The 13,775-nt window shown below is 34.6% G+C and overlaps 2 protein-coding genes and 1 long non-coding RNA gene across 7 annotated transcripts in view; 2 read left to right on the top strand and 1 right to left on the bottom strand.

The window, feature by feature from the left end:
* Positions 1-13,775, top strand: part of LOC130644378 (E3 ubiquitin-protein ligase NEDD4-like) — a 74,558-nt gene that overhangs the window by 19,650 nt on the left and 41,133 nt on the right. The gene's annotated exons all lie outside the window — the stretch shown is intronic.
* Positions 921-1,910, bottom strand: LOC130644456 (uncharacterized). The gene is made up of 3 exons (XR_008982606.1): positions 1,723-1,910; positions 1,517-1,598; positions 921-1,401 (listed from the first exon to the last, which is right to left on the bottom strand). It is a non-coding gene; the product is annotated as an uncharacterized LOC130644456 (long non-coding RNA).
* On the top strand, positions 2,377-8,071 carry LOC130644418 (T-box transcription factor T-like). Of its 3 annotated transcripts, none has more exons than XM_057450028.1 (6): positions 2,377-2,516; positions 5,305-5,519; positions 6,633-6,900; positions 6,980-7,114; positions 7,314-7,590; positions 7,687-8,071. In XM_057450028.1, exons 2-6 carry the CDS (start codon positions 5,347-5,349, stop codon positions 7,959-7,961), a joined length of 1,128 nt encoding a protein of 375 aa, XP_057306011.1. In that variant the 5' UTR covers positions 2,377-2,516; positions 5,305-5,346; the 3' UTR covers positions 7,962-8,071. The 3 variants fall into 3 exon arrangements, with proteins under 3 accessions (XP_057306011.1, XP_057306002.1, XP_057306020.1); XM_057450019.1 differs by lacking the exon at positions 2,377-2,516 and adding an exon at positions 4,479-5,082; XM_057450037.1 differs by lacking the exon at positions 2,377-2,516 and adding an exon at positions 5,198-5,217.

The raw sequence follows: 13,775 nt of genomic DNA, 5'->3' as shown, positions 1-13,775 counted from the left end.
TAAGTTTTTAATGTTTAAAGCCAAAACGTACGCATCTAGAAAGATTGGAGTGTGTTATCCTCGTCCCCAGGGTTTGTTGCTTATATGTCAAAAACCCCTGGGGACGAGGTTGAGTGTCTGTAACTTGAGAGTGTAACAATTTTTCTGTCTACTGATGATTACAAGGCGGCAAAAAGTGGCCTCAGGATTACAGGCTCCTCTCTAACCTTTTTTATACAAGATTTTCAGCCAGCCCAAAATACCAATGTTTATCAAAAAGGTAGTTGTTTTTGTGTTTGCCAGGAAACTGTGAGAAAAACAATCATTTTCTAAATTCAGATTGTTTTGTTGGTAGAAGAGCGCTGGAACATGAATGCGGACATTACAAACTTTCAGACGGCGCAGGACTGAGCACTAGCAAGGAGCTTGTAGGGACAAACTTTGCCGGATAGGGAGGGATAATAATCACAAACGATATATAGTTATATAGTCTGGCACACTTGTCTAGTTCACTAACTATTTTTAACCCAGTAAAATGTGCACTTGTTTTAACTTTTAGGAGAACCTGATGTCTGTCTTTTCGGCTTAAAAATATTTGCACTGTGAGAAAAAGTGTTTTTCAACCTTATATCTTAATCATTTCACCGACATTTTTGTACAAAGTTCGCACATACCCCTCGCAGGATTTCTTAAACTTTCAATACTACCGACTTTCTATATTCTTTACAGAACGATAGCTCTTCGTTTACGGCCTCAATATATAGCGCTGTGCTAAAGCTTGAACCGAAACTGTCATGGGAGGTGTGCCGATGAATCTTGATAAAAAATATCCCATTCTTGCTGCTAACATGAAATAAGCGCCGTAGGAAACCTCATACTTCCACTTTAATGTCAATCAAATTTGCGTCTATTGAAATAATACAACGTGAATCTCTTTCATGTTTTTATTTGTAACAAGAAATGACGTCATATAAAATTTCAAGATGGCTACTCTGCTAATAGAAGATTGCCGAATTTATGCGACGATATCGATTTAGCATCGGATTGTAATCAGAGATGAATACAGTAAACATCCTCTTTAAAAACTATACGATTAAGTCTGCTTAAAATAGTAACAAAATATTTTTATCTTTTCTAAAAATGCTTCCGTACGTGCTCGTCACTAACTCTAAGGAAGGCGTCACCTCAATTTTTGTTGTCCTATTTTCTTAATAGGATTATGACGACGTCAAAATAAAATGCATAATGTGACCAAGCAGAAAGGGGAGGGAGGACTTCTAACATCAGACTTGAGGAAATTAAGAGGAGTCAATCTTTACAGCGTTTGTAGTTGATTTCCTCTTTTCATAAGCCAGAAAATTCTTGCCGGAAATGCAAGCAATACTTTTCAATGTAAACTTGTCTGTAGGAATTAAGCAGTTTCTAAAATCGAGAAATACTACACCTAACAAACTTTGACCAGCCAGCTATAAATTTCAGGAAATCAGCTTGCAGTCCTATAGTTTTATTTGTTTTTATATAGATTACAAAAGTTCACCTAGTGCCTTCGTCTTTTTCGGCTTTTAACAATTGCTAACCCTCGATAAGCAGAATCCTTGTTTCCAGGAATTTTTGCCTTTCTAAAAAAGTAATAAAATGGCATAAATCAAGTATAAAAGACGAAAATCTCTGAAAATGATTGTATTATCGGTTGTAATAAATATGGAAATGAAACTGGACGCTGAGTATTTCCAAGATACTAACTTTGTTAATTTTTTTTTTAAGGTTTCTTCCCAATATAAAAAGTCTAACAAGCACCAGGTTGTTCAGGATGCTACTCTGCAACATGCAAAGTGCAATATTAAAAATAGAAATTCTGTTGTCTCTTCAATATCGAATTTTTAATCTAAATTTGCACCATGTGTCTAAACAAATTTCCTTTTTACACTCGACAATATAATACAACAGTATATTGCAAAAAAAAAACATACGAGGAAAATAGGTTTATGTATTTCTAAATTAAAACTAATTTTTCGTTTCCTTTGTTACAATAAATGTACGAAAATTTATTTTATAAATTTGATTAACCGTGACAAAACGATCGAAAGAGGTAATCCAATTCTCCATGTCTTGTTTATTAAGTGTTATTATGAACGCATTGTTATAAAGTATGCTGAGTTCATGACGCTTTACATTGAACCGAGCGACGTCCTCAATTAGTCATTAATTAGACACAATAACTTTGCAATTAACACTTAATAAATAACCAGATTGTTTTCTTTCTTTTACAAAACTAAACCGAGAAAGTTTCTTTGCAAATAGAATATTAAAATAACCTCAATTCTTGTCATATTTTGTTGATGAACATTCTCACTTTCAAAGGTTTCGGTGTTACTGTGAAAAACCAAGCCACATAAGTAATTCACGAGTTCTAAAAGATGTTGTAATCTTCAAACAGACCACATTTGTTACCATTGGTTGCCATTATGAATTAAAGAGGAGCAAATTCGACAAAGTCTCTGTGCATATGTTGTTAATGGGTGCTTTTTGAGGTCAAAGTAAGTCGGCATTTATACACTTTGGTTTGTGCTAAAAATAATTTGTAAACTTGCCGATGTTGCCATAGCAATATGCAGTGGTACATTGAAATTTATTTATTTACACTTTCTAGTTTAAGAAAACAAACTAGTTTCCAAAGCTTTTTTTTTTAGTGCTAATTTCTTTTTGCTGCATACAGAACCAAAACCTAAGCGTTGTCAAAACACAACAAAACGCAAAAAATTTCTTCTTTCCCTTTCACTTTTAAAAATGAAAAGAAAACCTGGAAACGAGGTTGGACAAAAAATTTGCTGCAATGCTGCAATATATTGAAAACGGTTAGCTACTTTTAGTTTAAGCAAAATCAAATTGTTTTCCTAGATAAAATTCTTGTCCACTCGACAAGCTCACAAGACATTGTAAAATTTAAGTTTCCTTATTTTATAACAAGATATAGAAAGGAACATAAATTCTTTATATTTCTAAATTTCTAAAACTTTTCATTTCCTGGCTACGTACCATTTATAAGTCCTATATCACGGTAAGCAGAATTTTAGCAAGACAAAATCTGCGCAAAGCTGAGTGAAAAAGTTACCTGGTGTGAAACAAGCCTAAAATTAAAAGTCATGCAAAAGTAAATGAGAAATTAACCAGTGTGAATCACACCTGTAAGGTCATTACTTAATTTGGTGCTCGCTCTTCCGATCAAGTAAAAAAAATACTGAAATCTGATCAAAGGGTGCTTATACGCAAAAGGTATACATTGGGGAGGTAGGGACGAAGTTGTTGAGGACGCACTTATTTATTTTTTGCTGAATAAGCACGCAAACCATGCAAAAATTCCCGCGTATTGTGTTAATCTCCCCCTCAGGGCTTATAAACACATTATTGTAACATACCAGCCACGCATGTTGTTGAATCTTTTAATGATTAGCGACCCTATGTAAAATATTTTCTTTGAGGCGCCGAATAAAACGGTTTTATTCTCGTTAAATAACCCTTGGGAAACAATCTTGATCGACTTTGTTAAAATAAATAGATAATGAATTTTTAGATGTTACACAATGCAAATAAATTCTAACATATGTGAAATGTTACAGAGTGTATTGAATTCCCACGGCTGAGAACAAAATTTTATTTCGGCTTATTGTTAATTATCTCGCCAATTTGAATAAATTAATTGTTTTGAAAAAGTCGCCGACATTTCTGAGCCTAACTGCAAAGCATTCTTTTCTGTTTTTGTTGATCTGTTTTCTTTTTCATTACATACGTGTTAATACTATGCGAACATTAATTTAATAATTCTTTGTAAATAAAAAGTTCTATTTCCTTTTATATTTCTTTTTTCTCTCTCTTTTTTAATATTCTAAAAAAGATTATTTATAAAAAGCAAGTTTACGTAACTCATCAAGTTTGCATCAACAAATTTAATACGCTTAAACTCGATAGAATACGATAATTTCTCACAAGTTAGCGTTACTTCTCTACGCTATTCAATTCGGCAACTATATCTTGTTTCTACCAATATAAAAGTTTTATGTAGTTGCACTTCTTTTTTATCCTAAACCCTCCATCTTATGATAAAAACACAAGCTTAAAAGGCAAAATGTCAAATCAGAAATAGCGAAACAATATTTTATATCGACTATTCGCGGTCGGAACAAAATTTAATTCGACACTTGCTACAGACACTCCGCTGGTTTTCAAACAACTATTCGTGATAATCTCTCGGTGGAGCAGCACCAATACTGGTTTCTATTCGTTACAATGTAATTAAAATAAACGAATAAGATTTCTGCAGAACCGTACCTTAGTGTAGAAAGGAAGGATAATATTTCCCTAGAGCTTGTTTTTAGCGTTCTAATATATAACTCGCGCAAAAAAGTACCCGTGTTGTTGTGTATAGAAATGCTATACCAAAAAAGATCATCATATTATAAGTATTTTTGTTTACAAAACAAACACTTTATTGGTGATTCCTCACTCCCTTTTTCCACGTGATTGCCAACTTCACACCTAGAAAAACACCACCATTTCTTCATCTTAGTACACCACACGGTTTCTGAAGCTCGTTACCAAACTCCTTTCACCTTTTTCATAGAAAACGAAACACGCTTTCATTGTTTGTTTTTTGCGAGGCATATAGAAACCATGTCAGGCAGCTAAAATATTAATTTTCATTCACGTGTTATAATTTTAAGCTCGTTAGTGTGTTATTTTAGCTGTATATAGATGATACAAAGTGCGAATTTCATTATCCCTTCAATGCACTCACCAGCTAAACGGTAAATTTTTAAAAAACACCGCTATAATAAATTAGAGTGATTACTTAGTACAAATAAAAGGCCACCGACATTTCATTGAAAACAATGGGACAAACAATAACATAACGATCTGAAGTTATTATATCTAGCTTGGTCTATTCGGATTGCTTTTGATTTCGATGTGTAATGTTCTCGCGGAAATAGCATCTAACGACGAGAGGCATAATTAGTTCTTCAGTTGATTATTTGATCTTCTACCGTGAACACCTCAATTCTTATACGAGGTGAAGTGTTGCGTACAACTTCGGGTGCGAAGAGAAAGGTATGAAAATTAATAAATAAATAAAAGATTTTGTGTTTATGTAGCAGGTCTTTCTATACAAGTTTAGCACCTTTTAACTAATAACACACAACCGCGGGGAGGCTTTTCATCAGTTTGCATGTGACCTTGGAAGAGGTAGGAAGAGGCCTCAGCGTATGTGTGATTATGTTAAAGTCTTTTACAGTTGCTATTTTTTTAATAATTACTTTGTTATTTTTTTAGAACAAAATTTTTTTGGAAACGAGTGCGAATAGAATCATTATCATGAAGTCGGACTTCTCCATGGCCGCCATTCTAAGGGAAACTGATAAAAGTGTTACAACGAAGAAGGAGAAATTAACGAAAGATCCTCAACTTTGCGTGGCTCTCGAAGATGCAGACCTATGGAGGAGCTTTCACCGTATGACCAATGAAATGATCGTCACAAAAAATGGAAGGTAGAACATGTACTGATTTACCTTTATATTTAAATATTTTTTTAAATTTATCTATGTGGTTTTTTTCATTTTGTATATTTTGGTTCGCTAAAATAAGCTAAAGTGTGAAATGTATATGACCGGAGAGTTTAGCAAGAAGTAACCAGTCGGTTTACTTATCACCTTAGTGAATATTTCAATTTGTTGTGATCAGTATGCGAAAACAAAGCAGAGAAAAAGGAGCGGGTGCGAAATTCTTAATCTCACGTGTTCACACATGCTACTTTTCAATGTGGCATTGTAAATTGTGTTTTGATTTCTCATTTGATAAGTTCCCGTGTAAATATTTTACTGTGAAATTGACCACGCTGCTAGGTGACCGTCTGACTTTAATTTTTTAGCGCGAAAACACTTTGGAAAATTTTTTTTCATGTATGCGGTACACAGATAATATAAACTTAAATTTCTACAGCTACAATAAATAAAATTAGAAATGGCATCGTAAATGTATTAATAACTGTACGTTTAATTAAAACTACGCATTTTTTCCGTCGTTTCTTTTGGTTTTCTTTGAACAATAACCGAAAGTCCCTCAATTTTTGCAAGGTAATTGCACATCACATACTTCCAGCCGCAATTTCAAAAACAAATTAATAATACTAAATTGTTGTTAATTTTGTAACGATAATTCTGTTTCCGTTTTGAAGACGAACATATTTGCATTTACAGCGGCTTAGCATAGCTGAAATGAGACTATAGAAATGCTATTTTTAATCAGTCTCACTTTGATAAAAAATACTCAAAATATAATCACGGAAAATTTGTCTGCATCAAAGATACAATTAAATATATATTTAGAATGTGTTTAATTAACTGTAATAGGTTACATTTACGAAATATCAGAAGAAAATAATATGTTTTTAAGATATTGATCACGGCTCATGCTATTACTATCTGTTATTACTGCCGCCGACCAAAGTAAAATGTTTTCGCGACAAATAAAACGTCACTTTGTTATCTTCGGCATCCGGTATATTAGTATTGAATGCAGATTTAAACAGAGTTCCAACTTCCTCTTTTTTTCCTTTTAACTTTTAAACACCGAAAATGCAATTTTATCTCTTGTTTTTATAGACGGATGTTTCCCGTTTTAAAATCCGGTGTAAGTGGGCTGGAACCGCAAGCTATGTATTCGATTATGTTGGATTTTACACCAGTGGACGAACATCGCTGGAAATATGTGAACGGCGAATGGTCTCATGCTGGAAAACCAGAACCAACGCCACCAAGTAAAGTGTACGTACACCCCGATTCCCCGAATTTTGGGACGCATTGGATGAAAAGCCCAATAGTTTTCTCCAAAGTGAAACTAACCAATAAAGAAACGACCAATGGACAAGTGGTAATTAAAAAATTTTAAAGATTTATTTTTTTCATCAAAGTTAGACATTTTTTTAATTTTTTTTTCTTTTTCTTTTTAGCTTATGTTAAATTCGCTACACAAATACAAACCGCGGATTCACATTGTAAAAGTTGGCAGTGGTGAAAAGGTGGTTTCAACGCATTCTTTCACAGAAACAGAATTTATCGCCGTAACTGCTTATCAGAACGAAGAGGTGGGCTCTTTTTTTTTCTTAAAACTTTATGAAGCAATATATGAGATTACTCGTTTCCTCCACACAAAAAGCTACCGCGATTTAGCAGGTTTCTTGTTCATGAGAATTATCTGGGATTTATAGGATAAGCGCTTGCTAAAAAAGCCTTTATAACAGGAATATGTTTATTTGTTTAATTTTGATCTTAATTCTGGTTTAGATAACTAATTTGAAAATTCGTTATAATCCTTTTGCGAAAGCATTCCTTGACGCAAAAGAAAGAAATGATCACAGAGAGTTCATCGAACGCCGAGGTTTGTGTAGTTGCTGTACGACAACAAGATTACCGCTGACCTATGGTTTCACAACGCATGCGCATCATCCACTATCACCTATTGCGTCACCACATTACCTCAGCGGATGCGATAAGATTATGATGAGACATCATCCGTACGCACGATCAAACAACCCTGCACATAGACAATCTCTCTCGATATGTAAGTACCTTCTGATACTAGAATGTTTTTTAGAAATGATATGCTTATTCCACTATAAGTTTTTTGACTTTATATTGTAATTCTTTTCTTTTGTAGGTCATCCGTCATATGTACGTCAAACTTACGAAATTCCGTCACCAACAAAAACGCCTTCATCGGCATGCTCAAGATATTCGCCCACACACTTCAAATACGGGGACGACGATTTACACCGACATTCGATAAGCCCACCTATCACGCATCGTCATTCGCCGCCGACACTAGTTAGAAGTGACGTGTTGTCGTATCATGAACAACTAAGAATAAAACTTGAAGCGTCTAATGTTCATCACCGGCACGGACATATTGAATTACGTCATTCCAGTAGGTGACGTGTCGAGTTTCGACAAAAACATTGTAAATAATAAAAAAAAGATGTTTTCAGATTCTGTTGTATAGAACACTTATGTAAATATGAAGATACACATTCACAAATTTATAATTTTGTAATCTAATTTTAAACACTGGACTCTCCCATCTCTTTCTCCTTCCCAGGACTCTTTCTTCAGATAATAAAGATACGTAAATGCGGAACGACTTTTTACAGGTTTTTTTCAGCTTCGAGAGAAAAGGTAAGGAATGAACTCAGGGCAAATAATGCGGAATTAATTAACGTTTTCCAATTTGGCTTAAATTGAATTTCCGCATTATCTTAAAACCATACAGGAGTTTTCCGTCTTTTACGGCGTTCTAAGGCGTTTACTTGTCTTACGTAGTGTGACTATTATCTAACAGAAACCTCACTGTTAAGAGAAGAAATACATAACTTCTCTAAAAGCATCTAATTCGCATTTAAAATTTCCAATTTTTAAAAGACAGCACTTGTCCGCCAAACAAACAAACGACTCTCGCATTTTTTTAAAAATCCTGAAATTTTTATAAAGGGAATTATGGAGAAAAATGTATATACATCTAATGCATCTAGAACGAAGCAATGGATGAGCATCATTCCAACCTGAAGTAGCAAAATATAAGAAAAAAAAGAAAAAACGGGAAATTTAATACCAACAATGGGAACAGAATGTTAAGTAAGGTCCATACGACAACAACAAGGGACAAATAAGCAACATCTGAAACTTAAGCAACATTAAGCCTAAGTCCCGCGCTTTAGGCTGGTTGATGTCCTTCGTGACAAACGTGAAGCAGAGAAACCAGTCTAGCGGTTCACAAACCAGGTGGTCGAATTTACGACAGATAAAAGAAATTACAGATGCGCCAAGACACAGTAATAAACTTAGCAAAATAAGTGTCATTTTTCACGATAATCCATTAGTTGCGTTCAGAACAATTAACATGTGAATTATGATGACAGAAAATACATTCCAAGAGCTCGTGCATAAATGAAAAACACGTGTATATTTTTTTTTAAGATTCTACAGACTCTAAAACCTTCGCTGGCCCTTTTTACGTCAGTGTTAATGTTTGAAGCTAGAAATGCAAATCATTTTGATTCAACTGAGTAATAAAGCCTAAATCTTTTCCGACTTCATTCTTAAGGAATTTTACCCTTATCCCTCGTGATAAAGGTTTAAGGTTGAAGACCTTTGTAACCAGGATCCTACTTCTTTAGAGGATTGCACGGGCTGTTTTACACGTCCCAAGCCCTTTTTTTACCAACTTGGTTGTAACGTTGTCCCGGTTTGCCCTGAGAACGGGAGTGCTTTATTACAATTTAAGGGCCATTTTTGTTTAACTCTTTCTCCTAGGACACAGGTTCAAAGCAGTTGTAATAGATACAGCATTAGCAGACACATTAAAATTGGTGATGGGAATATTTTTTAAATGCAACAAATCCAAAAACAAGATCTTCATATCTTAATTCTAGAAGAGTAATAATGCGACCACAAATTTGATGACATGACATCACCTACCACGTGACACACGTGTGTGGGAAACCCGTGTGTTGTCTAATAACAGAAAGGTTTCGTTACGTCGCCTCGGCACCCTCGTCCCCAGGGTTTTTTGTCTTTTTGTTATGACCCTAGGGATAAGGGTGGTCGCCTCGGCTCTTCCTATGTTTATTCTACTAATGTTTTCTTTTCACATTTTTTACGTATGAAAAAAAATATTTAGCCTACACAGTCGAAAAATTTTGAAGAAATAAAAAATGGTAGGCTTGAGATGAAATTTATTATTACAGGACGTCCATCCTAAATTACAGCGTTCTCAACTGTTGTTACCTTAGTTACAACGTTTATTACACGACGACAACGACGGTTTTTTAAGTAATTCTTAAAAGATTGCTAAAAGATGTTTAACATCTTAACATAAATTTTTAAATTTATATAGTTGCGGTCACTTATCGGGGTTCATTAAATTCTTTATTTAAAGCCTAAAGGAAGAAAACTTTCTTTAACCTTTTGCTTATGTCAAAGCCGCTGGATTTTTGTATTTTCTTGCGGTTGCAGTGATTTTTAACGGACATCTAATTTTAATGTCTCGGACACGTCCGTCCGTTTGCCTTGTATTGGTTGCGTCACGTAAAAATAATTGCGGAGAAGATAATAATTGATTGTGCACGTATGATCTGGAACATAGAGATCGAATAGTAGCTGCAGTTTTTCGAGATCAGATACATTTTACTAAAACATAGAATAGCGCGAAGCCTTTTGGCAGTTGTAAATTCCTTAGTGACTAAGAATTACAGCAAAAGAGATGATTTAGTTGACTAGAAATTTTACTAGAAATAAGAAGAATGTAGGTTTAAGTCTCCATTTCGTTGCTCTAGTGCTGTTACCCCATTTGGAGCTGCCTAATTGGCCTGCAAACTCTTTAACAAGCATGTTACTGCCGTCATACTGATATCTGGTGATGGTGTAGCATAGCCACAACCGTGGGAAAAGGAGAGCCAGTTGTTAGGATGGAAACCCTAAGAGCGTAAACTTTCCGTAACTACCTTACAATCAAGCGCTTTCACAAAAACACATTTAAACCCAACCTCGATCCCAGGGCCTTATATCAAAAAACGCTACAGGCCCCGGGTTCGAGGTTGGTTAAAACATGTAGAGTCGCGGCTCGTTAGAAATAGTCACGTTATAAAAAAGTGATCTTTGGGTCAGCTGTATGAAAATTTAATGCAGCGTCTAAAGGTCAATGATTTTTAAATGATTTTTAACATTTTGACAACAACAACAACAACAGCAAAAAAAAGAAACAAAAAAAAAACGGTGTACAAACATTTTTAAAAATAAATAATTTCAAAAATGTATTTTATCTAAGTTTTCTCTTTGGGATAAATCCTTTCCATTACACAATATTTCCTTTCTTACATTCACCGATCAACGTTAACAAATGGAGCTGAGATGGAAGATCAATTAGCGTTTGTTTTTTTCGTGAAAGAAGAAATCAGAAATTTCCTACTTTTAATTAATAAACAACAGCAGATGTTAATTACAGCTATCGTGCGCATGCGTAATGAAGTTGTTTCGTCAAGCACGTGTGATTAACGTATCATTTAGAGGCACAGAATTTATGCTATTTTAAACATTAATTGGTCTGCATTGTGTTTTGGTAATTTGTTTTTATAAAAACTGTCTGCAAACAGGGAACACAGTCTAGTATGGGGTCGAGATAATCGAAGTTAAAAACCAAACGTGTTTTTAAAAAGCAGAACCGTTGTCACGACGTTTTACGGTGATGAAGGATAGGTTAAGCTGGAAGTTCTTTAACCTTTGATAAAGACCTAGAAAAATATTGTACGTGTAACTTTAACCCATTTGCGTATTGCATTAGTCAATTGCAACGTAAATAGACTGTATATAACCTAATTTTCTGGCGTTACGTTTATAATTGTACGTGTCAACAGAAAAAAAACTATTTTTTGATAAAAATTAATTGTTTGTTTTTTTTCAAAACCAATCATTGCTAACCATTTTGACCTGACAAAGTCATGGTTCAAAATATTCTGAGATTCCTGACATTCTATTGACGTACACGGATTAAATCAACTTTTCCGAATTAAATAAACAAATTGGTATCAGCGAGACAAAACAAGGCTAAATCTTGTTCGTTTTGACACAGTTTAAGCGGCTTTTAACAAAAGCCTTTTTAGCCGCAGCTACAAACGTTAAAATGCAACTCTTTTTAAGACGAGTCAACGCCCCAATCGTTTAAAGCGGACATCTTTTTCAACAACTAATCAAAAGACAGAAAACACTACCATCTTTAGTATTATATAAAGTACCGTCGTTCAAGCGCAAAATGCGGCCAAGAACGCTCTTATTGAAACGGACCCTACAATTGGACGCAGAAATTTTAAAGTTTTCAAAATCTAATCGTTACTTAAGAGTCAAAATTTGTAAGAGTGGGGCACGTCCTGATATAAATTTGTTTCCTTATATTTCGGGGTATGTTGTAAAACCGCCTGCAATACAAAAACAATACAAAACTTAAGATTCAAAATTCTATAATGATAGAGTGATAACCAATTTTAATAACTAGACACTAGCCCGTGGAAAATCTACGGGTTCGCCCGTCCTTTTTATACCGCATTGCGTGCTTCTCGCTATTGCACAGCTAAGCTACCATTTTGCGTGACAGACAGACAGACAGACAGACAGACAGACGTATACGGGTATTATAATATAGATAGTCGTTATCCTGTGGAAAAATCCACGGGGTCGCCCGTCCTTTAAATTATCCCGTTGCAACAAAGTGGACAGAAATATATCGCATTTGGTATTGGTGCGCATTTTAAAAATTTCGTGTTTCCGTTACGGGACACGGTTTTCGCGGACACACAGACAGACAGACGACGGCTATTATTAAAGAGATTAGGCGTCCGATGGAAATTTGTTGTTTACAATTTTTTTGCCTATAGGTGAATGTGCATTGATGTAACCACACAAGTTACCTTTTAACTTCTATTAGTATGTTATGTGTACTATTGAATTAGAAGAAAAAAATTCATGTAGTCTATTGTGAAAAAAATCGTTCCCTAGATAGCGACGTTGATATCAGACAAAAACCATGGAGACGAGGATGCGTTTTTTGAGTTAACTAGGGTGGACTTCAGTTTTGCCCCTCACCCCCTCGGAGACTACGGGTATGGGGAGAGACAAAGGGGTGGTTGAAACAAAAAGGAATATTTCTTATCAGCTAAAAATTTCTCTTTCACGGATTAAATTGAAGTGAGAGGAGTTTATTACGTTTTTCCATTTTCTTAATCGGGCGTATATTCATAGCTTTCTGTGTCTTTTTACAGTACACGTATTTTTTTGTAACTGCACACAATTCTGCAAAAAAATTCTGCAAAATGACCAATACTTGATATAAACAAACTTGTTTTTGACCTACGCGGACCCAACTTCGTCATTAGGGATTTTTGTCTCTCATTGGTGCTGCGCTAATTGATAGGCCTGACCAACTCCAGGACTCGGATTTTTTAATGTTTTTGCGATTTTGACTATTGTGAGAAATTTTGCTTGTATTTATTTTGGCAAGTCCATAAGACAATAAGGACCAAAGCGGTATTTGAAGGACACGACTACGAACTTGGCAAATTTACTCTTTTCGGCCTAAGTTGAAACATACCTTACAGAATCTTTCATTTTTCAAAAATAAATCGCAACCTTGTCCCCAAAACTATTTTAGCTTTCAGGACGTCAAAATATAAAAAGCCTAATAAGTCCAAGGGAAGAGGTTGCTTTCTTTATTCCTTCCATTTATAAAAGAACTTAATAAGACAGATCTTTAACATCAGAGACAGCGTAAGACGTATTTTGCTTGAACACAACAGAAATCACCCTTAAAAGTAACATTTAAAATTAAACTAAAAATCATTAGTTTAAAAATTAATATTTTTTGTCCGTTTTTTAACCAGGGAAAAGTGGGTAGCGGAGAGTCATGCATCTCATCGTCGTGATTATAAAAAACGTTCACGCATGACCAGGGAACCTTTTGCACGCTGTTTTTTTTATAAAAATAAAAAGATTTTAACCATGCTGGTCATTTTTCTATTGTTCTACACGTAGACCTATTGTTTTCAACCTGAAAATCCAGCCTGGTATTTTTATAAGTATATTCCTATTTAAAAAAAGCTCAATAATTTTAAGCATTTAGAATGAGTGACAATTTAGGGCGGCCAGTGAATTTTAAAATTCCAGGACTTTTTCGAAAAAATTGATTTTCAGGTCGATTTTTTAATT

Source organism: Hydractinia symbiolongicarpus, chromosome 1 (genome assembly GCF_029227915.1).
Source record: "Hydractinia symbiolongicarpus strain clone_291-10 chromosome 1, HSymV2.1, whole genome shotgun sequence".
NCBI lineage: Eukaryota > Metazoa > Cnidaria > Hydrozoa > Anthoathecata > Hydractiniidae > Hydractinia > Hydractinia symbiolongicarpus.
The sequence above is the reverse complement of the archived record's forward strand: the minus strand, read 5'-3'. Positions and strand labels throughout refer to the sequence as shown.